At 38.7% G+C, this 25,561-nt stretch overlaps 1 protein-coding gene across 1 annotated transcript in view; it reads right to left on the bottom strand.

The window, feature by feature from the left end:
- bma (SCY1-like protein bma) overlaps window positions 1-25,561 on the bottom strand; it is a 1,798,985-nt gene that overhangs the window by 133,511 nt on the left and 1,639,913 nt on the right. Inside the window, exons 12-13 of the mRNA XM_068227755.1 lie at window positions 14,911-15,092; window positions 9,165-9,167 (exon numbers count right to left, since the gene is read on the bottom strand). Of these exons, the coding sequence (XP_068083856.1) occupies window positions 9,165-9,167; window positions 14,911-15,092 (185 nt within the window). The remainder of the gene's footprint in view (window positions 1-9,164; window positions 9,168-14,910; window positions 15,093-25,561) is intronic.

Genomic DNA, 25,561 nt, shown 5'->3' with positions numbered 1-25,561 from the left:
CAGGTGCACTACACAGCAGGAAAGTATCATTTTATAACTAAAATATGATATTTTGATATCAATTTTCATTGCTGTAATTGTTTAAAAATAATTTGGTGGAGATCTTTTCTGAAGAGCGTGTCGCGGTGTTGTGAGAAACGGCAACTCAACACAATAAACTGTTGCTAGATGCAACCGAGTGGCAATTCCTCCACGCACAAATTGTAAAGAAAGAACTATTTCGACTGATTCTACAAAATGGCCCTGACCATTTCCGTGCAGAGTGATATTAGGCTATATAAGAACATCTATTATTTTTTATTTTTTCGCGAGGAGACCCCGGGCCCCTTAAAGGCCCAGCACGTCCTAACGTTACGCCCCTGTCCGTGCTTCTACATTGTATATGAAGATCAGCACGATGAATCCCTTAGACCGTTATTCTTGCCTTTCTAGACTGTAGCCTACACGCTACCCCTAGAGTGCGGTACCAGCAACAGTCTCCCATACCCACCACAAACTGTCGAATATATCATAAAAACTTTCATCGTGGAATTAAAAAATCTTCTTCAGGATGAATTCGATAACTTGGCTTTCATTATGTCTCGTTGCGTGCTATCTGTTGACCAGTTCACGGAGGCTGAATTCCCCCTGTGGGTGGGGGCGGTAGAATAAAATCCACGGCATTCCCCGCCTGTCGTAAGAGGCGACTAAAATGGGCCCCAGGGGCTCTGAACTTTGGAGCGTGGGTTGGCGACCACGGGGCCCTTAGTTGAGTCCTTGTGCCAGGATCCTCATTTTAATCTAACCTATCCGACCTTCCTTGGTCAACTCTTGTTCTTTTCCGACCCCGACGCTGTTAGGTTTGCAAGGGCTAGGGAGTCTATAGTTTCACGCCCTTCGTGGCCCTTGTCTTCCTTTGGCCGATACCTTCATTTTTCGAAGTGTCGGGTCCCTTCCATTTTTCCCTCTGATTAGTCTTATATAGAGGATGGTTGCCTAAATTGTATTTCCGCTTAAAACAGTAATCACCACCACCACCGGGGGCTGAATGTACTCAGAGGTAGGTAATTCTATGTTTTTTAATCCAGAAGTTTTTTCTGTACGTAATGACCATCATTCGAGCTTACAACGAAATGACGACCCTTTTACTTCCAGTGAACCACTAGTATAATCAAATCTATATATTTAAAGAGTTTACTAAAAAAAGCTTTGGCAAATTTGTCCGTCCGTTCTACTGGACCGATTTGCTTCATATTTGTTTTATTCTCTCCGGAACCACCTGCCGGTGAATCTTGAGACATTAATAGGTCCCCAAGTTCAGCCAACTTTGAGTAATCATAAAATCAAATCATTAAATGATGACTCCAGTAATTGCAGGCGAAAGCTTAATCCAATCTGCAATACATCCTGTACTTAGCAGGTGGCTGAGCGACTAATACTCTCATTAATATTCTGATATATGCGATTTTCATCCTTAGTAATGTTATTGCGTGCAGCCATGTTTGATTACTATCTGTCAAGCCGGAGAGTACACATTTTCTCTGATCACGGAAGAATACTATTCTCTCCTAGATACTCTTTGATTCCCTAACCTTTCCCAGCTTCCAAATATATTCAGCAGATGGCAGAGCGTTCCTAGTAACTTATATGCTGCTAAGAGGAAAACGTCTACGTACAAACAGACACAATCATGACGTCTTAGACATTATCTAGCTATATTAGAAAGAGTAAAGGCCATGTATCTTAAAATAGTTCACTACCTGGCAAAAGAATGCTCCTCTCGAGACTAATCTGTGAACTCACAAGGCAACCGTTCTATATAGAAGAACTGTGGTTAAAAATACCATTGCCTTCTACGACACAATATCAAGCTTTACTTCAGGAACTGCAGGAAAAAAAAAAGCGAATATATGTATAGATTTTTACTAAACAGACGGCATGATGACGTCTTACTACGAACTGCAACGCGCTTCTTCTTAAATGTTCATAAAACCATTGAAATGGACATGACTACGACAGGAATATCAAGACGAGTTATCTGACCTATTTATAACGAATGCTGCGGAGAAGCACGGGTCCTCTAGTCTTTAATGTGTTTTATACTCTTCCTATTTGGTTATGTCTGAAAAACGTATTGTTTTTCATTTGTATGTAACATTGATGTGTATAGAAATTTGTGGCCTATGTGGGCCAGAAACCGAACATGCTGTATTATAAAAAAGCGTACTTTGCCTGAGGCTTGACAAGTAGTAATCAATGACATTACTATGGATGAAAATCCCATATATCGGAATATTAATGAAAGTATTAGTCGTTCAGTATTTCCGTATAGCATAAAGACCATTGGTAGGAACAAATGGCTCATTCAACCTCCTTTATGACGAGCATTTGTCTTTAATTTCCGTTTCATCTGGCTGTATTATAAAGGTTCGCTTTGTAAATGTCTGAAAACAAACAACCTTTTAGAAATGTTATTAACGACAGTTTGTAGTATTTAAGTGTAAATAATAACATAGAGTCGTATTCTGTAATGTAAGAGAGAAATTTGCATCCTTTTATATTCAACAGGGATATTCAAATATTATTAACAAGTTTACATGCTAGCTACCAATATATTACGGCTTGAACTGTGTTCAGTGAAGTCATACTTAGTTCTTTTAAAATTATACCGTTAATTCAAAGCTTTTGTTAAGAGAGATAAGTTAAATGAAGTGGTGTTCTCAACATCAAGCATACTATTATGGCTCTTAGGCGAGAACAGAAGAATGACTGAATCAATGTTCATTACGCAATTATTTACGCTAACGTTGCTAAGGTAAGGGTGTATTTTGCCTGAAGGCAGGTCCGAACCTCAGCAGAGGTATGCCTGAGCCGGAGTTTACGTACGGCAGTGTGGCCAGTTCCTTTCCGCTCCTCTATTCCCTTACCTCCTACCAACAGCGCGTGGCAAACCATTCACATCTTGATACGGAGATCTGACGGGATCCGGTGCGTCAACGCGGCTACGGCCGTTGGCTAACATTACTCGTTCGTGCTATATATTCTATATGCTATATAAATATATGCTTTTTCAAAGCATATTGCGAAGGAAGGAAATATGATGGGAAAAATGATTAATAAACAAACAGAACAGCGCTTAAACGCAAGAATTCACATTTTAAAATTTTAGGACCTCTCTGTCCTAAAAGAGTTTCTATAAAAGAGCTGAATGGAGGGAGACATGAAAAAGTAAGGTAGGGAAAATACGTATTCACTTGTCACCAATGAATATTTTTCTCCGCTCTCTTCTGAGCCTTATCGCTACTCTTTTAAACTATTTATCTTCCTTTGGAATTTTAGGTCTAATTAATGTACTGAACAAAATGAGTCAAAATAAGGTTTAAAATAATAAGGAATTAAGACGTTTTTCCTACACTGGTTCTACAGTTTGGATAAACAACGCTTCTAAACGGAAATTTTTCTATCGCATGCTCTAACACTGTCTACAGTACTACTTACCGGTACATTACGAGAGTAATAAATAAATAGATACCTTCTGCAACTGAAGACCATTTGGGAAATCGGTAGTTAACATTTCCTTCTACTCTATACACACAAAATAAAACATGCTCTACCTAATCGCTATAATCTAAATTTATCTAGTTTTTATTTACAGGACGATATATCACGTTTAAATTTCGAGTTCTCAATTTATGCCAAGTGAAGCTTTATAAGATTGTTAGATTCATGCTTTCGAACTACGGTATTATATTAATAATATTTTATTATTTATCGGAATTAAGAGACATGTGATTCGGAAAGTCATAGGTAAGATAACGTTCTTTATATTTAGATTAGGATTTAATGAAGGGTGGATTTTGTAATTAATACTGTATATTCCAGTAAAATAAAACCACTGACTGCAGAATTGGTGAATCCAGCTATTTTAGCACGTATTAAATTCATTGAACTGACTATCTGGTACCAGGCATAGATGTGACATATATGCAGCGGTTAAGTGTTTAGGCGTATCCTCCATTTAAAATATAGTTGATTGCTACTTCATACATAAATTTTGAACAAAATAAATTGTAAACAAATAAAGACCATAAATTTAAAAAATTGAAAACCCCCTACTTTATGCCCTTTGCATATAGTAGAATTTTGTAATTCGTTGAATGAGCTTGTGTGGTTCACTAATCTTTTATTCGATAAACTTCTAGCTGTGTGAAAAAGTGTTATAACTAGAAAAATGGTGCACAGTGTTCAGGTCCAGTAATAAATTAGTTAAGTACTATCTGTGTAGACAATTCAAATGTTATGTTTTCTTAATTTATTGGACCGAATCGAAAATATACAGTTGCTTAATAATTAAGAAGGACGTGCTAGTATGTAGTCTCATGACATCAGATAGTGAATGGCTACAATGAACAATGCTATGGATCATAGTTATAGAATTAGTGTCCTATGCCTGGTTTTGATGAATAATTTTGATGTTTGGTCATTTAGGCCGATTTGTCTCTTACAGTCTTTTGACGAATTGCAAATCCACGACATTTTCACTATTGTTGGATGGGCATTAAATTCGCTCCATATTTAGTCTATGGAACATAGTTATAGAATGATTGTCCTATGCCTGGTTTTGATAAATAATTTTGATGTTTGGTCATTTAGGTCGATTTGTCTCAGACAATCTTTTGACCAACTGAAAATCCACGACATTTTCACTATTGTTGGATGGACATTAAATTCGCTCCACACGCAGTCTATCGGTATATGTCTGTAGACTCCTTAATTTATAACCACAGATATTGACTGCTCACTCATTATTTTCACAATTTTCTATTACCTCCACGAACATTTTATTGTGATTGTTTTGGAAGTACCCTGGTTTAGTTTTGTTGCATCGACCAATGCAGTTCTATGCTACTTAGCATAGGGTCTTCATCTTGACAGATATACTTATTGTAGCGATCGCTGTCCATTGTTTTGGAGTAATAAATTAGAGATTCGTGCTTCCTAACTTGCCTAAACAATTAATTACGTTAATCTTAACGCATATTTTGGGCGAAGTCTCAAAATAATAATAATAATAATAATAATAATAATAATAATAATAATAATAATAATAATAATAATATAGTGGTTTCTTTCATTGACTTCAAAAAAGCCTTTGACTCGATGGACAGAGAGACCCTAGATAAGATCATCAGAGAATTTGGGGTCAAAACCAAACTGGCAAACCTTATCAAAGAAACCTTAACAGCCATTTGAAATTAAGACAGGTGTGCGACAGGGTGATGGATTACCACCACTATTATTCAACTGTGTCCTGGAGAAGATTCTGAGAATTTGGAATTCCGAACTTGAAAATCAAGGGATAACCCCGATCTGCTTAGGAAAAAATCGGGAGGAATCAAAGTCAACTGCTTGGCTTTCGCTGATAATTTTGTAATACTTTCGGAAAATCTAGGGGAAGCGGCCATACAGATCAACCTCCTAGAAAAGATCGCTAGCAAGACGGGACTTCGGATCTCGAAAGAGAAGACCGAGTTCATAATGAACGACAAACATGGACCACAATTCCTTGAAACAGAGATTGGCCGTATTCAGAGCTTTAAAATGTTCAAATACCTTGGTGAAATGATACAAGAGAACGGACCAGAGAAAGCTGTTGTAGACGATCGTATCTCCAAAATGGAGAGAGTTTATAGACTGACTAAAAACATCTACAACAAGAAATGCATCTGATGGAATGCCAAAATAAGGCATTACAACACTATAGTAAAAACATAATGTCTGTATGCCAGCGAATGCCTCTCGATGAATTACAAATTGAAGCTGGAGATCATAGAAAGAGGAATAATACGGAAAATCTTGGGCCCAATCCAGACTGAAACCGGATGGAAACTTCGGAACAACAATGAAGTACTACCAAACTGTGGAGGAAATTTCAGAGACCATGGAAAAGAGAAGACATTTGTATAGAATGGATAAAATCAGACTAACCAAAAAGGTTATTCGACTTCTTATGGAACCAGAAGACAACGACGGGCAGGATTAAGGAAGTTCGTAAAAATCTAGAGAAGTTTAACATCCAGGAAGTTCAGATGTTAGACAGGAATATGCAGTATTTCGGACCATGATTCAAAGGTTTTTAAGTCGAATGAATTGCAAAGATGGGAAAAACCTGGACGAATGAACAGAAGAAACAGCATAGCGCCTATATGAAGGAGTACTGGGGGAAGAGGAAACTTCAAACAAACAAACAAAGGAAAAAAATGAAATTGTAGCGTGATCCTCAGTGGTCAATTCGTAAATAAAAAATAATAAAAAGAATAATATTTTGTGTTTTTGTGTGATAAATCTAATAATTATGTTAGACAATGACTATTGAAACCCACTTTACTTTTAAGAACTAATAATTTATCCCAATGTTATACTGTAACTATTATCGGTCTTAAGAGAGACCACAGTGCGAAAATATTGCCCAGTAATTAGGTTATGCCAGCAAATTTACGAAACAGATGTTTTGAACGTAATACTTTCAAATGACAGGCGAGATTCCATCCTGTAAACTTGGGCAAAGGAATCGACCGTCTACTTTCTTTACTTAGTCGGTCGCCTCCCAGAATACTCACTTCTTGCTTATTTCGCAGTAAATGATAACAACCATTTATGAATTATAGATTTGGAGTTACCACGTTTGAGCTCTGAAACCCTTTGTTATAGACGATCCAGGGATTGCTCTGTAAAATGCTAAACTTACTGACTTATGGCCCTTGTCCCAAATAAAAGTGATGAAGAAAACGTTCCCTTCGTGATACATACTCTGCCACCATCGTTTTGGAGAGGCTTGGAAACAGTCTGAGTAAGCTATTTTTGGTATACTTTTCAGCTATCTGTCCGTCGCAGTCCTGTGGATAGCTTAAATATTCTTATGCTGCCTCTTTTCAGCATTTATTCCTCCGTATTCTCTTAATATACCAGTAGGCGGTGCTGAAAGGAACTGAAAAAGAAAGGCTACATAAGTATAACGCAGTCATTCAGAAGGCTGCGCTGCGCTAGACAATATGGAATTCGCACGAGAAACATCTATATCAGGATGCTTATAATATTTTCCGAGAATTTGACAGCTTTGTTCCGAGTGTCTTCTTCTTATTCCTCCGCTTTTTCCACATCTGGTGAAGTCGCAGGTGCGAACTGTGTCGCACGCGTGGATTTAGCCATGTTTTACAGCCGGATACCCTGTCTGGAGGGATGTTCGTTGTGTGGTGTGCTGTGTGAGTATGAGGAGGAGAGTATTCGGACAAACACAAATACCCAGTCCCCGAGCTAGATGAATTAAGCATGCACGATTGAAATCAATCCCAAGACCTTCTGCAACGAAGGTCTCAACGCTGACCATTCAGCCAAGGAGCTGGACAGCATAGCATCGATTATGCCGAGGAATAATTTGAAGGGAACAAGGGGCATTAGTCCTCGGTATGTTTAATATTTTATTTACTACACTGCTAAACCCGGAAATGTTTTATAACACCTTTCGACACTCCTAGAAGTTATGAATTAAGTTGTGAGACTATCCTGTTCCTTTATCAGTTAACGTGAAACTGAAGATTTATTACTTTTGTGATTATAATATGGCAGTAGAAAATGATAATAAGAGAATAGTTTCCTTTGTGAAGGGTAGTCAGAAACTGCGTGAACCGGGGATATGAGCGTTGAAGGGTCGGCCAAACAGATACGTAATTTGAAAACAATACTTGTATATCTCTTGCCGTTGTCATTTTATTAGCTGTTGAAGTTAGTCAATCAGATAGCTTCACGGGCGAATTAAAATGGGCTTTGCGAAGCGGTGTTGCTAAATCTGCATCTGGCTTAAGGTCTGCTTAAGAGCACCAATGGAAATAAAAATTCACAATTGGAGGGATTTGAACACGGACCACAGAGCTAACATGATCGTGCCATAGCAAGTAGTGTTGGGAGATCAGAAGAATGCACATGCCCGGTGAGGCACGGGGCGAAGGGGTTTTCACCAGCAGAGCCAGTGACTCAATGGTTACCATAGCAACTCCGCTACTACCCATGCGACTTTATATTATCTTCTACTGGCAGCTCTTCGCTCTTGTCAGTTGTAATCCAGCAAACTATAAAGTGTGAGTCAATGTTTTCGTGTAGCAGATAAGAGTCGATCTGTCTGGGCAGAACAGGAAGTTCGTTCTTGCAGGCCACATTCCTCATTCGTGCAATCTTCTCATCTCTACACAGTACGCCACGGTGACACCGACTGAAATCGACGGTGGGTTTGATGCTGTTTACTCGGCATGGCTCTCAACCTGGTCTTAAGCTACGTACCTTGCCTCGCAAAGCCCATTTGAATTAGCCCACGAAGCGTTCTGATTAGCTAACTTTGGCAGCTAATAAAATCACAATGGTGCGAGATATCGACTTTTTTCAAATTATTTATCAGTATGATCAACCTTCAAACGCTCATATAGCCGGTTCGCGTTCTTTCTGACCATCCTGTATTTAACTAAGAAGATATACAGTATGCAGGTATTGACAAAAAAGGACACAAAGTAAGCCGTGGGGTTGTGATGTGGTGCTACTAGGCTATTGGTGTTGTCTAATGAACATAATGTGGTGAGAGTTGGTGAAGAGTTGGTCAACAATGCAACACAAATTCTAGACTACTGGACACACAAAATGATATAATTAAGGAAACGTATCTGAACAGACTCTTCTGGTGATGAAACCTAGAGTCTAGTTCAAACAGTGTTCCTGTTCTACATACGTACCTGCAGAGTGTTTCCTGGCCATCTCTTCGGCGCTGGACGTCTTGCGCTGGTTCAGGTAGCTGTACGGCCCCACTAAACCAAAAGTACAAGATCACACTATAACTCAGTGTCAGGTTAAGTTGGCACGGGCTTCACCTTCTCCTCCCTCGTACACTCGTGTCTCTCTTTGTCAAGAGACCTGAACTGATGCAAAGTTGTACAAGCGAAGCTTTAGAGCATACATCTGTGACGGAAGTGAAGTCTTTTGAAGAAAATCTCCGCACAGCAATTGTCGTGGCCACCAAATTAGGCAGGTCAGAGAAATGATGCTGTTGCCGAGGTATGCAGCAAATGATGAAGAAATGTCTAATTCAACACATCATTTCGGAGCACGAGGTAGTTTGTTTTCTCACAAGCTCCTGATGTTACCTCCTGCAATATTGCAAAAAACAAACAAAAAAACAAAAACAAAAACAAACAAAAAAACCAAACTACAAACTTCAAGAAAGACTGCTGATTTCAGCGGTATAACTATTTTCCACAAAACCAATTAAAATAATAATTATTAAGAATTACAACCTGAACAAGTAATTTTAAATCCGCAAAATCACGTATTGAAATTTTCAGTAAGCGGCCACGTTTTTGTTTCTTGAGCCAATAAAATGTTGTCTGCGGGAAAATGTTGAAAATTGTCTAACTAATTTTTTAAATCTGAAACATGTTTCCATGGGTCTTTCGGTTTTCGTGGAAAATGGCCTGAAAGCAGCTGAACAAAATGTCGCTAGCTGAGGTCGTCGGGTCGCGCGCGCCAGCGCTGGACACAGGACACGATAAGTACTTTCAGATTACACATTAATCTGTATCAGTTTTATTGAAATATTCCATTTGTTTATGGTTTACAATGTAACTTTATGTACTTGATTGGACTATGTAATATCGGAAAGAGAACCATTTTAAAGAATACCTGGACCCGGAACGGACTGTCTTCGACTAGACAGCACTGCACCACCAGCGTTGCCAATCTGAACTCAGAGGTAAGCGACTGTCGACCAACTGTCGCTTCGCCGTTTCCATATCTGTTAACAGCGCAGTTTTCCTCGCCCACCTAATTCAGTGGCCACATGTTTTTGTGGTGGAATGCATAATGCGATCGAAGTTTGGACTATTTTTATTTGCACAGACATTTAACAGACATTTATTATGAGTATATAGTTATTTGAATACTGGACTAGTACATAAGTTAAGACTACACTACCATGCTTTATAATTTAAGATGTATTATATTATTGTTATTATTATACTCATTTATGGTATTAAATTTCTCGATCGCTTCTGCAGACACACCAAGGCGTCTGGAATCAACCAGAGGTGATGGCACTGAAAATATTGGAAGTACAAACAAGCAGCAGCAACCTGAAACAATTACAACTTCTTACACCTACAATTAGAGCTCTTGACTTCTTAAAATTACTATCAATTTTATGACTAAAGATATAGGATATGAAATGTAATTGTGAGAAAGCATATATTCAACGTAATTGATGGCATGTTAATCATTAAATATTCATGACTGCACATCGAATTTGTTTGCAAATGCATATTTTTTGTATGCCGATACGCAGATCTTCAAAACCGACAAGGAACGCGTTTGAAGGAGAAATTGGACGACTTATTAAGTTTAATAGTGAATATACAGGGTTATTCACCTAACATGTTACACAGAAATAACTTCTAAACCATTAAAGATATAGGCATTCTGTTTTCATATTCGTGAATGGTACCCAGGGTCTTGTAATATAACGTGCTACTTAGTCTCATGGGGGTGATTAAGAACCGAGATATTGATACTAACTCCATATTTTTAAATGGAACGGCACAAATTCATACTGCTGGCCTAAAAGATCAACTGTGTACAAGTTCAAATATGTAAGTATTTTCAAAATCGTACAATTACGTTTTGAAATATAAATAAAAACAGCATGCGCTGTTTTGCATGCCGCATCAGACGGCGTGAAGTCGGGCAAGGACATATTGAGGCGCAAGCTGCTTCCTGGCCTTGATTCCAGCCACAGAACGGATACCAGGCATGTACTGTAAACATAATGTGATGTACCGTAACATACCCTCGGTGTGCAACGTTATTGTATGCCTGGCGAACACACGACGTGGAAGGGAGATTAAAGTTGTATTGTTTTGTTTTGACACGTAATAGGTTGCGTTCAGTTTAGCGTTTTTTTTTCTCACGGGTGGGAATAGGAAGGATTTGGAAAGGAAGTCGGCCGTGGCCTATCACAAAGGTACCTATCCGTTATTTGCCTGGTGTTGAACATTGGACACCATGAAAATCACTTTCAGGTTGGGCGAGGCAGGACTCGAACCTACGCTCTCCCGAATACACGCTACTACAGTCGCGCTGGAGCTCTGCGGAGATTAATGCGTGTAAAATAGAACATAAATAATAGTGTTGCTGCCATCTCACTACGATATACCCTGAACATTTGCTTTTCTAGAAGGAGCTCTTCTGGTGTTTTGTGTTATGTTTATTTCTCAATTCACAGAGAAGTATGAACTGTACACTAAAACCAGTGACAATTATAGCTTTCGTTTCCCTTTCAAGGCAAAAATACTTATTTTATTCCTTTTAAACACATCAATCCTTTCTGTCCTGTCATGTGTTCGCCTGCCATACACACTTTGCAAACCCACCACATGTGTACGAGGCGCTTACATGCCTGGTACCCATTCTGTGGCTGAACTCACTCCCAGGAAACTGCTTGCGCCTCAATATGTCCTTGCCCGACTTCACGTCGTCTGATGCGGCATGCAAAACAGCGCATGCTGTTCTTACTTATATCTCAAAAAGTACTTGTCCGATTTTGAAAATACTTACATATTTGAACTTGTACGCAGATGAGCTTTTAAATCAGCTGTATGAATTTGTGCCATTCCATTTAAAAATATCGAGTTAGTATCAATATCTCGGTTGTTAATCACCCCATAAGACTAAGTAGCATATTATTTTATAAGACCCTGCGTACCATTTACGAATATGAAAACAGAATGCTGATATTTTTAATGGTTTAGAAGTTATTTCCGTGTAACATGTTAGGTGAATAACGCTGTATATGCGTATTTGTATATGTTAGGATAAGTTCATACATTTCAACTTTCGAATTTATTGTGCATATTTTCGACTTTTTTATGATTCATATTTGAACGTGTTTTACAAGCAAGTCTTCGACAAAATGTAAAGTAATTAATGCCGTGAACTCTTTCGGTAATGAAACGGTTCAAAGGGAAATTGCGCTTATCAAGACACACTTCCAAGTCACACCAGAATCAATCAAAAAGTTAGAAACACGTGGTTTCCGTCTTGGCGATTCACTGGTCACTATGGAAAACGTGAAGCGTGCAATGGATGGTATCCCAGTAAACTTCAAAAATATTCTTATGTCCTCAAACGAAATTCAGGCTACGATCTTATGGTGGCTATAAAACTATTTGGCTGGTTCTGATCAAATGGATCTACCAGAGTTTAACACCTACACTCACTCCCGAATTCAAATACTGTCCTGTCACATACGTGGATGTAGAGAGACCATACTCCGCATTGAAGCTAGTTAGAACAAACAAATGCCGCCGATTTAAACCAGAAAACGTGAAGAAGACTGTTGTAGTGTACTGGAAAGCGAATTATGGACTAGAAAAATAAGGTATGCAATGTAAAACGAAAGAGGAGTGTGTGCATTTAAGTCGGTTCTTCACGTTTGTGGGTATTTTTACATGGTTTCCTTAAAACCTTTCTAATTGGTTTATCATGTGTATTGATTATTGATTAACACGTTGTGTCTTATCTAGGAGAAGTGTGCATATTGCTTTAACAGTGAAGACTGGTAGATTTGTACGTCTCGCAAACTATGCATGGATCGTTTGTGCTAGTGGAACAGCCGTATTGCGTAGTTTATTCATGGGCGTAATGTTATGTATTAGTGTAGGTGAATCGCGTGAGTCTAGTGAAGGAATGTTACGTTTGCATTTCATGTAAGTGTTTAATAGCATGAAAATCATGTGATGATCAGCATAGTTGCATGCTTATATTGGTGATTTATACAGCACATTCTATTCATAAATATTGTTTCCGGTACTGGAAACTGATTTAAAACTTGTAGGATTTCAGCAGTATATAGTAGATATTTTAGACTGTATTACTATCGATCTATCCCAAGGCTTTTGATACGGAAGATCATGGCAGACATACAGTACTCTGTTAAGATCCCAATTAGAGTATGGTTCCTGTATATGAGACGCTCACTAGCTTGATACAGGAACTGAAAAAGATCCAAAGGGTACTTTTTCTGGGTAATTTCTGACAAAAGGGTAGTATTACGAAAGTGTTGCAAACTTTGAGCTGGGGAGACTTGGGAGTAAGTAACGAGCTAAGCGGTATGTTCGGGCGGTCAGTAAAGAGATGACGTGGAATGACCTTAGTAGACGAATAAGCTTGAGTGCAGCTTTTAAAGGCGGGAATGGTCATAAAATAAAGTTGGAATTCAAGAGGACGAATTGGGGAAAATATTTATTTATAGGAATTTATAGGGAATTTGCCACCTGGCTGACAGCTTTAAATGCAGATCAGTGATGATTGATTGACTTATTGATTGATTGATTGATTGATTGATTGATTGATTTATTGATTGATTGATTGATTGATTGATTGATTGATTGATTGATTGATTGATTGATTTACCTCGAGCAAAGTACAAATGTTCCACTTTAAGTTACTCTACTCTTCTGAACATTGCGACTGATGTTTCCTGGCTCAGTAGGGTAAAATGCACAAAGGAACAATCCACATCTTATACATACGTAGTTCCTATAAATGTACCACGAAATGGTACATTCATTCATGTTCCTGTTAAAAACGATTCCTTTAAGAAAATGTCTTTGTATAGTAGCAGCACTTCCATCTATTCTTGCTCATTGAACTGGGTATTTACACGGAGATCAAAACATTTATTGAACTATTTTGCGATTAATGCACATTTTGTGGAAAGAGACACATGGTATTCAATTGTTATATATTTATTGTTCTGCCAATAACAGCCTGTTTGAGAAAGAGTCTCATTGGCCACTTTGTGGGAAGGGGACTATATAATTTCTGGCGTTCGCTTACTACATTATTTGATAGTTTGAAAAGGGCACACACAAGTAGTAAATCATAAAATTGAGTTTTAAAGGTACTATCAATTTTTAAACAGACTTTACGAGATTATAGAAAAATCTTCATATGTTGTATAACAAAATCAAAAACTTGTCACTATCAAGACTAGTAACTATGCGCAAGGATTACTTTAAAATTCACACCTCCCCTACATTTCGCAAATCGTTTCCTGTGTTATGAATTGGATCGATCTAATAATGGAATTTGGTATGCTTTTTGTCACAGAACGTACGTTTATGAAAGGGATGAGAAAACTTTGAAAGTAACTTATGAAAGTTATCCACTCGGATCTCACAAAGAAAAACAAATCTTTACAAACATCGCAAGGCATTTATACTATCTTGTGTTTTTAGAAGGCAGGATAAAGTTGAAATGGTAACTGTCTCAAACAGAATATTACCTAAAGGTGTTTCGTTTCTAGTTAGAAAATTCAAATCTCTTCACTAACTTCTGAGTTTATTTTGAAGATTTCTTTTCGTGATTCAACACAGCGTTGCTGCTAACTTCCATCTACTTCTCATAAAACGGATGATTGAATGCAACTTCCTTTGTACTACAGGTTCCACTTCACTTCCGTCAATGTACAGCAAGAAACAGAGAGAGGAAAATAGTGCATGAGAGAGATGACATGCTGTGACGTCAGAGCCAACGTAAGCTGAACAGTTGCAAATCAGAGAAGAAAACATATACGTACCTGTTCCAGACAGTAGAAATGTTATTTCTACTATTTGTTGTTCTCTTGCATTACGAGATGTTGAACATCGACATTTAAGATGTAACTCGTTGTAGACAAGATATAAAAGAAGGGCTCTTCTCAGAGTAATTCCAGTGATTTTCTTCAGAGAATTTCCTCTTGCTTTGATACAATTTGTCAATAGCAGAATCTAATACAAGCATTACTCTCTAATACGAAGAAAACCTCAGTCCCTGGAGATAAGAATGAAGAAAACTTACCTGCCGAGTTTTTCCTGGCCATGTCTTCCGCACTAGATGTCTTACGTTGCTCGATGCGCAGGTTGGGAATATTGAATGGTGGTACATGCATGTTATCCGAGCTGTACTGATGTCTTAGAGGGCGGTGACGCTCCGGACTGGGCAGCGACAGGTTGTCCAGTTTCAGTTTGTTGCGCTGATTCCTGTACATACATATAATAAAAGTCTCTTTGTTTGAGTGAATTTGGACAGAAATTATCAAGCAGACCCTAACTCTCACCCACTCTAAAGTAAAATTCATGGGTGAATTTTTGAAGGAGTTTGCGATTAAAACAGGAGTAAGGCAGGGTGATGAACTACAGTATCACCGACTCTCTTTAGTTGCGTGTTGGAGAAGGTTATCCGTGAATGGGAAATATAAATTAACAAGAAAGTTAACCAAGTATACATTGGAAGTTGAAAGATCAACTGTCTACCTTTGCTGATGATTTAGCGATCCTTTCTAGAAACACAGATACAGCTGTAGAACAGATACATCTTTTGAAACAACAAGCTGAAAAGGCTGAACTTTGGATCTTCTTTGAGATAACTAAGTACTTGTCTAATATCCCCACAGCTCCCCCACAACTAAAGACAAGGTATTGTAAAATTTAAAGAGTTAATTGCTTCAAATATCTCGATGATATTGAGCAGACTGAATCTAATGAAAGATAAAATAAAAACAGTAGGCGAGATAGGATGGCCGCTGCGTTTTGCAGAACACACGACCTGTACAAGTAAAAGGCAAGTTCAATGCAAGCTGAACTCAGATATTACAACACGGTGATTAAATCCGAATGTCTCCATTGAAGTGATTGAAGTTACTGGAAAGGATGGTCTGAGAGAAGCTGAGAAGGTTGAGAGGAAGATCCTTCGAAAGATAATGGGTCCAAAAGTCGTGGCTGGACAGTACAGGTTGCGAGGACAAGAGGAACTATACCAGAAAACCGAACGACTGATGGAATCTACCAAGAAGGGACGGCTCAAGTTCTATGGCCACCTATTTTGGAAGACAAGCGGTCGACTAAGGATTTTTTTTACCATACTCGACAGTAGACCTTACACACGTGATAACTGGTTCAGGGAGGTCAGGAGAGATCTGAAAAAAATTGGACTAAATCGTGAAGACATTGTTAACAGAACCAAGTACCGACACCAAATTTACAACTTCAAGGGTTTCTGTGAAGAAGAAAAGCAGAACAGTGGATGGACAGCAGAAAGGTGACAGGCTGCCAGAGGGAGAATGCAATGACACCGGGCTGCAAAGAAAGCTTCTAAATATGTGTAAATGTTGATTTTTGTTGTCTCTAATGGCCATAGGCTACATATATAAAAAAATCCTCTTTGTTACGTGCTAGTGGCAATATAAAAATTTCAGTTACTTTTAAACCCTTCATGCATTACCGCAGATCAGCGAATTAAGATCGTACTGTCACCAAACAGGCAAGTATTGTACAGAGTCGTTGAGGGGGAGGCGACATTTCTAGATAATAGAACTCTGAGAATTAGAGTAGGTGAAGCGTTATCTGATCCTGTAATAATTAAGAGGGGGTCCCACAGGGCAGTATTATTGTACCTTTATGTTCCCTTATACGGTATATAAACTAGCTGATGTACCTGTGCTTCGCTACGGAATTCTTCGTTGTGTACGGAATTCTAGGTTAAGCAGTGTACGCGTTGTGGGGGTAAGATTGTACTAAATTGCATAGCTCTTTACTTTTCTATAGGACCAGTAACATACATACTAAAAATTTAATTTCAGGCGTCTTCATCTAAACTACCATATCATCGAGGGTGAATAAAAGTATTTAAAGCCTAGACTGTAGTTCTTTATTCCCCGACTGTATTTGCTGATTTTCATTAAATCATGTTTACCCATTTTCTCGTGCCTTGAACTTAGCAAAAAAAAAAAAAAAAAATCAAATTCATGAATATCTCTGTTATCATAGCCAGTACAGTAAAAAAGTATGAGACATGAATGATAGGAAATTTAATTCTCTATAACTTTTGTTACGCAGTATTTATCGATGTGACCGCTAATAACATAAATATTTGAGAATTAATGTGTAGGCGGTAAAGACTGCAATGGAAGACTAAGTTATGCATATGGCAAACAGATTAGAGGAGATGTAGGATATAGTAGTTAAGTAGAAATGAAAGGGTTAGCACAGGATAGGGTGGCATCGAGTATTGCATGAAACGGACTATGGACTGACTAGCCAAAGAACGACGAAAGCTGACACAATGGTTAGTTACAAGAACATGGTAGGAGCTTGCACAGATCCATTCTGAGTTTTCAGTTTTCATTCGTGTGTTTTGTTCTTCCCAAATGTTCTTACTTGACATATTTCTATATATCTACCTTTTCGTAAAACTTGTCTGCTTATGTCTTTTAAAACGTTACCGTCTATTGAAACTTATTTTTCTGCCTTTCTCTGATTTTACATTTTTACACTTAGACACATTTTACATTATGGTATTCAGTTATGGTGTAATTAGAGGATCCCAACCGCTTTTCAATCCCGTAGATTTCGGGATTACGTTTTCGGGATCCCGGAATTTTCGGGATTGACATCATTTAAAAAAAATTGTAAAATAGACTGCGTGAAGCGAAACTCTCAGTGCGTTATTTATGCGTTTCTTCGGTGTGTAAATGCCTGTTCTCGTTTAGCGCATGAGTTCATCCCCTATGTGGGTGAAAATCTGAGGACAATGCGTGCATTAATACATTACCTCTCCCATGTGAGTGAGATGAGTGAATGCCTTTTTGAAATTTAGCGTCAAAAAGGCTCTTATAGCTTTGAATAGTCCAGTGCAGTTGGAAGAGTCCGATTTCGAGCTCATCGATGAAATCATTAGTCTTGGCTCCAGTCAAATTAACTGTAGAAGCACTCTGTCGCACTGATGCGAATTTATGCACCACTGGTGCTGCCCTTAAGTTTCTTTTTCAGCAGTTAAATGACAATAGCTCCGAGTTGGCTTGCAGATTCAAGATACATTTACAAAAGCGCATGAAAGATCGCCGAAGAAATGAGTTGAATGGCGTATTTTGCTACCTACAAAATCCTCATAGTGACAATGTGGCGTTGGCGTTCGATGATGAAGTAAAGCGTACATTTTCAAGTCTGAGCAAAGTCCTGATAAAAACACATTGTTTCTTTAATTGAGAGATTAAATGAAAAGAAAAAGACGAAGAGGAAGAACAAAATATGCAAGTCGAGCCGACAAATACAGAAAAAAGTGATTTGACGCTCAAAGAAAAACTTCAGCTAGAAATAGAAAATAGCATGAAAATTATGTCTCCTGAAGCATTAAATGAAAATGAATTTTCCAGAATTGTTAAGAAAGAAATGAACCTATACGAGCAAATTCTACTCGGAGCTATAACCTACAGCAGGCTTATAAGTATTTACTAACGATTCCTCCAACTTCCATCGAACCTGAACGCGCTTTCTCATCAGCTGCATATATGTGCAACAAATTGAGAAGCAGGTTTGGTGATGAGACACTGGACGCGTTGTTATTTCTCAGATCATATTTTCGCAATTCAAACTAGAATGTTGCTATTAAATTAGTTTTCTTTATATTTACGAGAAATGTGAAATGTGACTGGTTAATGTTATTTTTAAATAATTTTTGCTAAGAAACTTTCTACCTACTTATTATGTTGTTACATGAAAGTCGTCTATTTAGTCTATGTTCAGAGAGATTGTTGTTAATTTCCAAAGTTTATTTGCATAGTTTGTTGCATATGGGTTTTATGTAAGTTTAAAGAGATCTCACTGATTCTTGGAAAAGAATAATTTTAAACATACAGACTGAGTGATTTTAAATCTGGTTATTCTGACTCTAAGTCTGATTAGTTAGAGTGATGCCGTGCGCGTAGAGGCGCGCGGCTGTGGGCTTGCATCCGGGAGATCGTGGGTTCGAGCCCCACTGTCGGCAGCCCTGAAAATGGTTTTCCGTGGTTTCCCATTTTCACACCAGGCAAATGCTGGGGCTGTACCTTCATTAAGGCCACGGCCGCTTCCTTCCAACTCCTAGGCCTTTCCCATCCCACCGTCGCCATAAGACCTATCTGTGTCGGTGCGACGTAAAGCAAGTAGCAAAAAAAAAAAAAAAAAAAGATTAGCTAGGTGTATACCGTAAAATATGGTTATTTTGTCTAAATTTCGATTTGCTGATTAAACAACTGATTTCTGTGAGAATATCTTATTTTTTATTTGTAACTTTCAATCCCTGGATAATCCCGGGATCCCGGGACTGACCAAGTGTAATCCCGAAATCCCGGGATTAGAAATAAAGGCCGGGATCGAATTCCCTAGGTGTAATACACTTCAACTGTTTGTTAATTGCAGTTTATCGAAGTTCGAGAAGAACGCACATCGTATTGCGTTGTCTCTAGCGTAACTTCGAGCAAGTGTTGTGACATTGTTTCTCGCCCGGCCCGAATTAGAGCCTGTTACATGACCTGTCCGGAGATTGAAGCACAAAATGGTCTCGAACACACTTAAATTACGTACCGAGCGAGTGCTGCGTGGTTTGGTCACGTAGTTCACAGTTTTCATTCGGGAGATAGTAGCTTTAACGTCGTCATTATTTCTGACTGATACAAAGAATTAATACTATAAACTTCGCTCAGATATTGCCAGCAGGACAGACAGCTCGTAATAAAAATAATGCAGTGCATGATGTTTTAAGGAAAGAATAGCCTAATTTGTGCAGGTTTATGTTCAGTTCGTTCTCCGATTTAAGGCCTCGTGACTTGTGGGGTAGTTTGAAAGATAGAGGCCCAGTTTCTTCAATGAAAGTTAAGTCTTAACAATGCTGTTAATTAGACACAATTTAACAAAATGGCTGTCTCATCAAGGATTGTTAACGCTAACAAATTATTAAAACTTGTGTTAAATTAACATGGCAGAAGCCCTGTATTAACCTCTTAACAGCTGTTAAAATTTCAAAATGGCAGTATGTAGAAGACCTAAGTTCGAATACTTACTGCTGTATAAAGACGATTTATAAACAGAAGAAGGCAAGGGACGACTCATACTAAGAAATATTCTTTTAGAGTTGTCAGAAGAATGTTTTCGACAATGATACCTAATTACCAAAGACATAATGAATAAGGTGCTGAAAGAAATTGAAAATAGGTTAGAGTTTCCCCACATATTGAAACTTACCAGTGTCTCCAGTGCAGCACTTGCTTATAGTTCTTGTATATTTTGCTTCAGACTACTTTCATGTAATTGTAGCCGACTAAGTTCATAAATGAAAGACAAGAATGTGTAGAAATCTGCAAAGAATTCCTGTTGCCATTGCAGCATTGGCAAAGCATTATGTTATTTTACACGCATTAAAAGAATACCCGAAAATCATTCCAGACCGTTGCGTACGTAACGTACAGGGCCTGGAAGAACGGGCGATTTTCCACCAGAATAGCGCGACACTTTAGGTTTGTAGTCTTACCGGTAGATGTCAGGGTTACGGGCTGTTGTCAGTGAATTAAAGCCGTAACTTAGTGTAAGATTCGCAATACTTATGTGATATGTTTGGAGTTTATTAATGGTTTTCGTGGTACCTTTTGACGTGCTACAGCTGTACGAGTTATAGAATCCTTGTAGATGCATCCTGTTATCGTTTTTCCTACATTAATTAAAACTTTAATAATGTTACACCATATTGCGTTTGTAAGTTTGTTTCGATCCACTTGGTTATTTTGTAGTTTGATGATGATGATGATGATCTTTGTTGTTTAAAGGGGCCTGCTATCTAGGTCATCGGCCCCTATTTATTAGTAATGTATTCATATAATTTATATTGAATGAGCAGAGTGGCCTTCAGTTCAACAGCGGCTAGGTTTGCTAGCCCTTCAGTTCTGCACTCAGGAGGCGGAGTGTCTGGTTTCCACCGTCGGCTAACCTCAGAATGGTTTTCCGTGGTTTTACACTCTCCTGCACTAAGGCAAATTTTGGGACATATCATTTTAAGGGCCTCGCGCGCCACCCCATTACCGTCTCCACACCTTAAATCATGGCTTCAAATCTCCTCAGCCTGAGAAAGTGCGTAGCTCTCTAGGAGGTCCGCCTTACTCCATCAGGGCACACAATGAAAACGTTTAACGGTTGTAAAATGTATAGGTTGTTTCTTCGCGTACTTCTGTACCAAAACAGTAAGATTACCTTTAGTCCTTTTATGGCAGCCACGAATAGTGTGGTGTTACTGTCAATACTGTGATTAATTATTGCAGGGCCAAGTCATGTAATGTACATTTCGTGCACAATATGGGAATATGAGTAAAGTATTAAAACGGTGCGCCGCTTTGTTTCAATATGAACGTCAAACAGTGCAAAGAAAGAAAATATGTCATGCTCCATCTGTTTCTTACTGATCCAACCTTACTAGAGAAGTGAAAAATTGCCGTTTTGAGGTAAGGCAAAAAACTAGGTTGTTTATGGTTACCAAAAAGACTGTAGAAAGAGTATAGCAAGCATTTCCTTGAATCTGATTTTAGTGTTAGCCTCACAAAGAAGAATCTTCTTCCAAATAAAATATCATCCATACTTAGTGGTTACCCCACTCATAAACAAATATGTGCCAAACACAGATGTGATCCTACCCTAGATTAGATTACTCTAGAACAGAAAGAATTCAATGAATGGCAGCTTCACCTACAGAGAAACACCTCAACCTCCTATGATAAAAGTAGCAATTCTTATATCCACCCCAACTCCGAAAGCATCCCGAAGAACTAAATACAATAGAAGCAGAACGAAATCTATCTTGCTGAGGAAGTCAGTTGATAGATATAAGAAAGTAATTTATAAGCTTCTATAGAACTGAAAGAATTAAAATCTGAGAAGGCGAAAACAACGAAGTACAGAAGAAAGTAGTTCAACTAGACCCGTACGGAAATAAAAACCTGAAATTTGGTGAGACTGCTTTGAAAAAAACTGTTTTATGGCATAGGAAAACACCTAATGGTTACATTTTAATTAGGTGGTCGCTTAAAACTTTCACACAGGAATACATTAAAAATTACCTTGGCTACACTAATGAAGAGACTGCTACGTCTTGAAAATTTAAACGATTCTTCAAAATATTACAGTCCAACAGGATCGGAATAAGTATTATGTGATTTAAAACGATTTATTTTTTATAAATTTTCTCCTTCCTTATAGCATTTTTATGAGTTTATCGGGTGAATATCAGCATACTTGTGTTCTTTCCCATTTAAGAGCATTGTGTAGGTCAGCCCATAAAGATGACATCTAGCGGTGAATTTTGAATCTCGCCGCGACCCCACCAACTTGCCAGCATTTCCAGGCCTTGTACATCACGTAGGCAAAGTCCAGACATATCAATTTTCACATTTTTCCGGTGTTGTAGAAGCCTTAGATTTCACTCCAAAAGGAAGTGTTTGTGTTTTGTGTGTGTGTGTGTGTGTGTGAGTGTGAGTGCACGCGCGCTACGTCCAGAAAAATCCACAGCACACTGATATCTGAAATTTTGAACATAGGTAGATCGAAGGGGTCCGAATGCAACTCGAAGCCGCATTTTTCTTTTTCGCTTTCATTGGTGAGTTATGAATGAAAAACCATCGGTAAACGTGTGTTGGGGTATGACAATCTCTCCTGGTGAGTTATTGTGTGGAGCAAAGACGCTCTTCCTACTGTTGTAAATTTTGGATCTCAGTCTCCTTGATGAGTTATTGAAGGGAGCAGTTATTGCTTAGAAAGTGCAAAAACTGAAAAGAAAAACCTAGGAAAGAAATATATTCAGATTTTTAAAGTTCAAAATTTTTAATCTTTTCTCTATCCACCCACTCATGCCCGCACCTTCTTTCACCTCTGCGTTCCACAGAATCCCCGGAACAAGTGGTAGCAGAGCGTAGTTGAATGGGTCTGGATAAAGCCCCTTTTGACGACTATTCCTGAAATTCGAAACCCACTCTAAAATTTTTTCCGTTTCTGGAATTTTCTAAATTTTTTTAGTTTCTCGTTCACTATGTCTGGTCCTAGGGAAGTCCTTGCACCATGGTATCTGCGCAAGGAGGAATTAATTTATGAAATTTTAATCAGAAAAGTCCAGTCTGGTGGCACGGTTGCTATAGATACTGCTAAACTTAAAGAATATTTAGAGCTTCCCATCTGTATTCCAGTATTTGAGGAGAAGGATATTGATGAGGCTCTGTCCACCATCATCGACAATACCACCGATCTAGTGTCTGTTTTAACTTTTTTTGAAGTAGGTGAACCTTCCACCAATCAGCTAAAGCGTGTTCAAGCTAGATTGTTCCATTTTTACAATAGGGCTAGGGACCTATTGTCTCTTGAACTGAACGACGAGCATACTAAGGAAGCTAGTAATCTAGTGGAACACCTTTCCAACATGTCAAAGAAGGTTAATCAATGGTTGACAGGAGCCGCTAGCGCTAAGAGTGACTATATTCCAATAATAAACTTAACAACGAAAGAGGACCCTAGTAAAGCTGTTGAGAGTAGGAAATCGGTTGTCTCACAACAAACTTCTGTCCCATCTGAACAGGTGGCTTATCATTCACAACAATTTCCACCTTTCTTTATCAGTAATGTAGCTTTTGAACCCTCTCATCCTCCTTTATTATTTCAGTAGGTTTTATCAGCTTGCTCCACCCCTTAGCCATGCTGCATAAGGGCACCTCAAAATTTTCGGTAAATTCAACTAACGATGTGATTTCCTTTCTACGGTTTTTAGTCGAATTCCAGGATCATGCTTTGGTGTTTGCTCTGTCTCATTATCAAATTCTCCAAATTATTTACCCGTACTCTGTGGGCGTCCTCTCAAATAAAATTGTGAAGGCAATAGCTGATAGCTGTTCTATAGAAGACTTCCATGCCCATCTCTTGGCCAATTTCATTCCAGCTAGAGCAATGTCATCCTTAATACAAAAGTTATATTTTCGAGTCCAAAGGTTGGGCGAGAATTTGGCTGACTTCATCCAAGACATAAACTTTTATACGGAGGTGTTCACCCTTCATTTCTCAGACGGTCAAATGGTACAAACCATCGTCGAAGGGATTTCTCCAACCTACAGGTCGTATTTATATTTCACTTCTCGACCTCACACATTCTCTGAACTTGAGGCTATGATAGTGTCAGCGGAGGAAGTTAGGTATGCTGACACGTTACGAGTCTCTATGGAGCCTCAGAAGCCTCTAACAATTCTTGGCCACTACCTCGCCAAACCTTATCTCCACGCAAGTGTTATGCGTGTGGATCGGCGGAGCATCTTCGAAATAAGTGCCCCTTTGTAAAACCTATTGGAACTAGGAATAGAGCGGGGCCATCCCAGGGATGTTTTAAGCGCGGGTCGTTCTCCCATCTGGCCAAAAATAATAAGTAACCTAACAGCACACCTTCTTGTTCTACTTCTGGTGCTGCCTGCACTAACTTAGGCGATAGGGAGTAACTAGTGCAGCCGGCTGAGTCACCAAGTTCAGCTTCACGAGGCCCAGCGCAGGTTAAGTCGGACACCGAACTAGGTGAAAAAGAAACCCTCTCAAATTTATATTTTGAAGGCCCAAGGGAATGCCTTAAAATCGTCTCTGAGACCCCTGGATTTTTTCCCTTTCTCAATCTTGAGATAAATAATGGACCCGTCACTGCTCTATTAGAGTCTGGATGTGTGAGCTCTATTATTTCTGAGGAATGGTATTCGAAGTTGAAAGTTTGTTGTACATTTCTTGATTGTTGTTACTCTTCCGAACACGTTGACTGCCAGGACACATAGCAAGAAATGTCCGGTGGCCAAAGCATTTTATCTATGCATGTAGTAGGCTAAATAAGCAGTAAAGAAAAATTCGAAGTGATATTTCACTTAAGTGTTCAATGTACGTACAAAATACAATAAACATTCCCAGCACCCCGAGGTACCGCCGTGGCCCCACAGAAAAGTTCACTGCTTGGTTTTGCCTAGACGGCCAGAGCGGTACAGTCTAGCGGTACCAGAAGCTTGCATTACTTGATAGTACACATTGCAGATAACAGAGCGTGCCACGATTTGTTTACTAGCACTTAGGACTACAATCGCAAGGCACTCATTGTTTTACAGTAGGGTGTGTGCGAAATACTTGCAAGATATTTCTAAGTTATTTTAATGGTAATGTAAAATGTTGCTGTATTGTCAATGCATTTTGTCAATTTAGAAAATGCAAATACGGTTATGTTTACGCTATATTTATTGCGATAAGCGTAGAAATCAGCTCAGGTATGGGTGCAATAACTTGGAAGGAATCAGTGTGGCCTATTGATTAGGTAAGCATAAGCTTGGGGTGAAAATGGGAAATCACAGAAAACCATAACTAGGTTTCCCGACAGTATGATTTAAACCCACAATCTCCAAAATCTTGAGCTTGCGAGTTAGCTAACCCGGCAAACCTAAGCGCATGGCTAAACTGTTTGGACAAATATATTGCCAATAAAAGGAGGTTGGATTAAAAAAGTAAAAACTATATTTTGAAAACGAAGCACGCCAGGATTTGCTCCGAGGCCATAGCGGTATGCTAGTATAGCGAATTCAACAGCTCAGCGGTCCACCGGCCCGACAGGGAAAGTCATGTAGCAAACCTGTCAGCGGTACTTTGTACCACCGTGG

The sequence above is a fragment of the Anabrus simplex genome, chromosome 5 (assembly GCF_040414725.1).
Source record: "Anabrus simplex isolate iqAnaSimp1 chromosome 5, ASM4041472v1, whole genome shotgun sequence".
Taxonomy (NCBI): Eukaryota; Metazoa; Arthropoda; class Insecta; order Orthoptera; family Tettigoniidae; genus Anabrus; species Anabrus simplex.
This window is presented reverse-complemented; position numbering and strand designations above follow the sequence as displayed.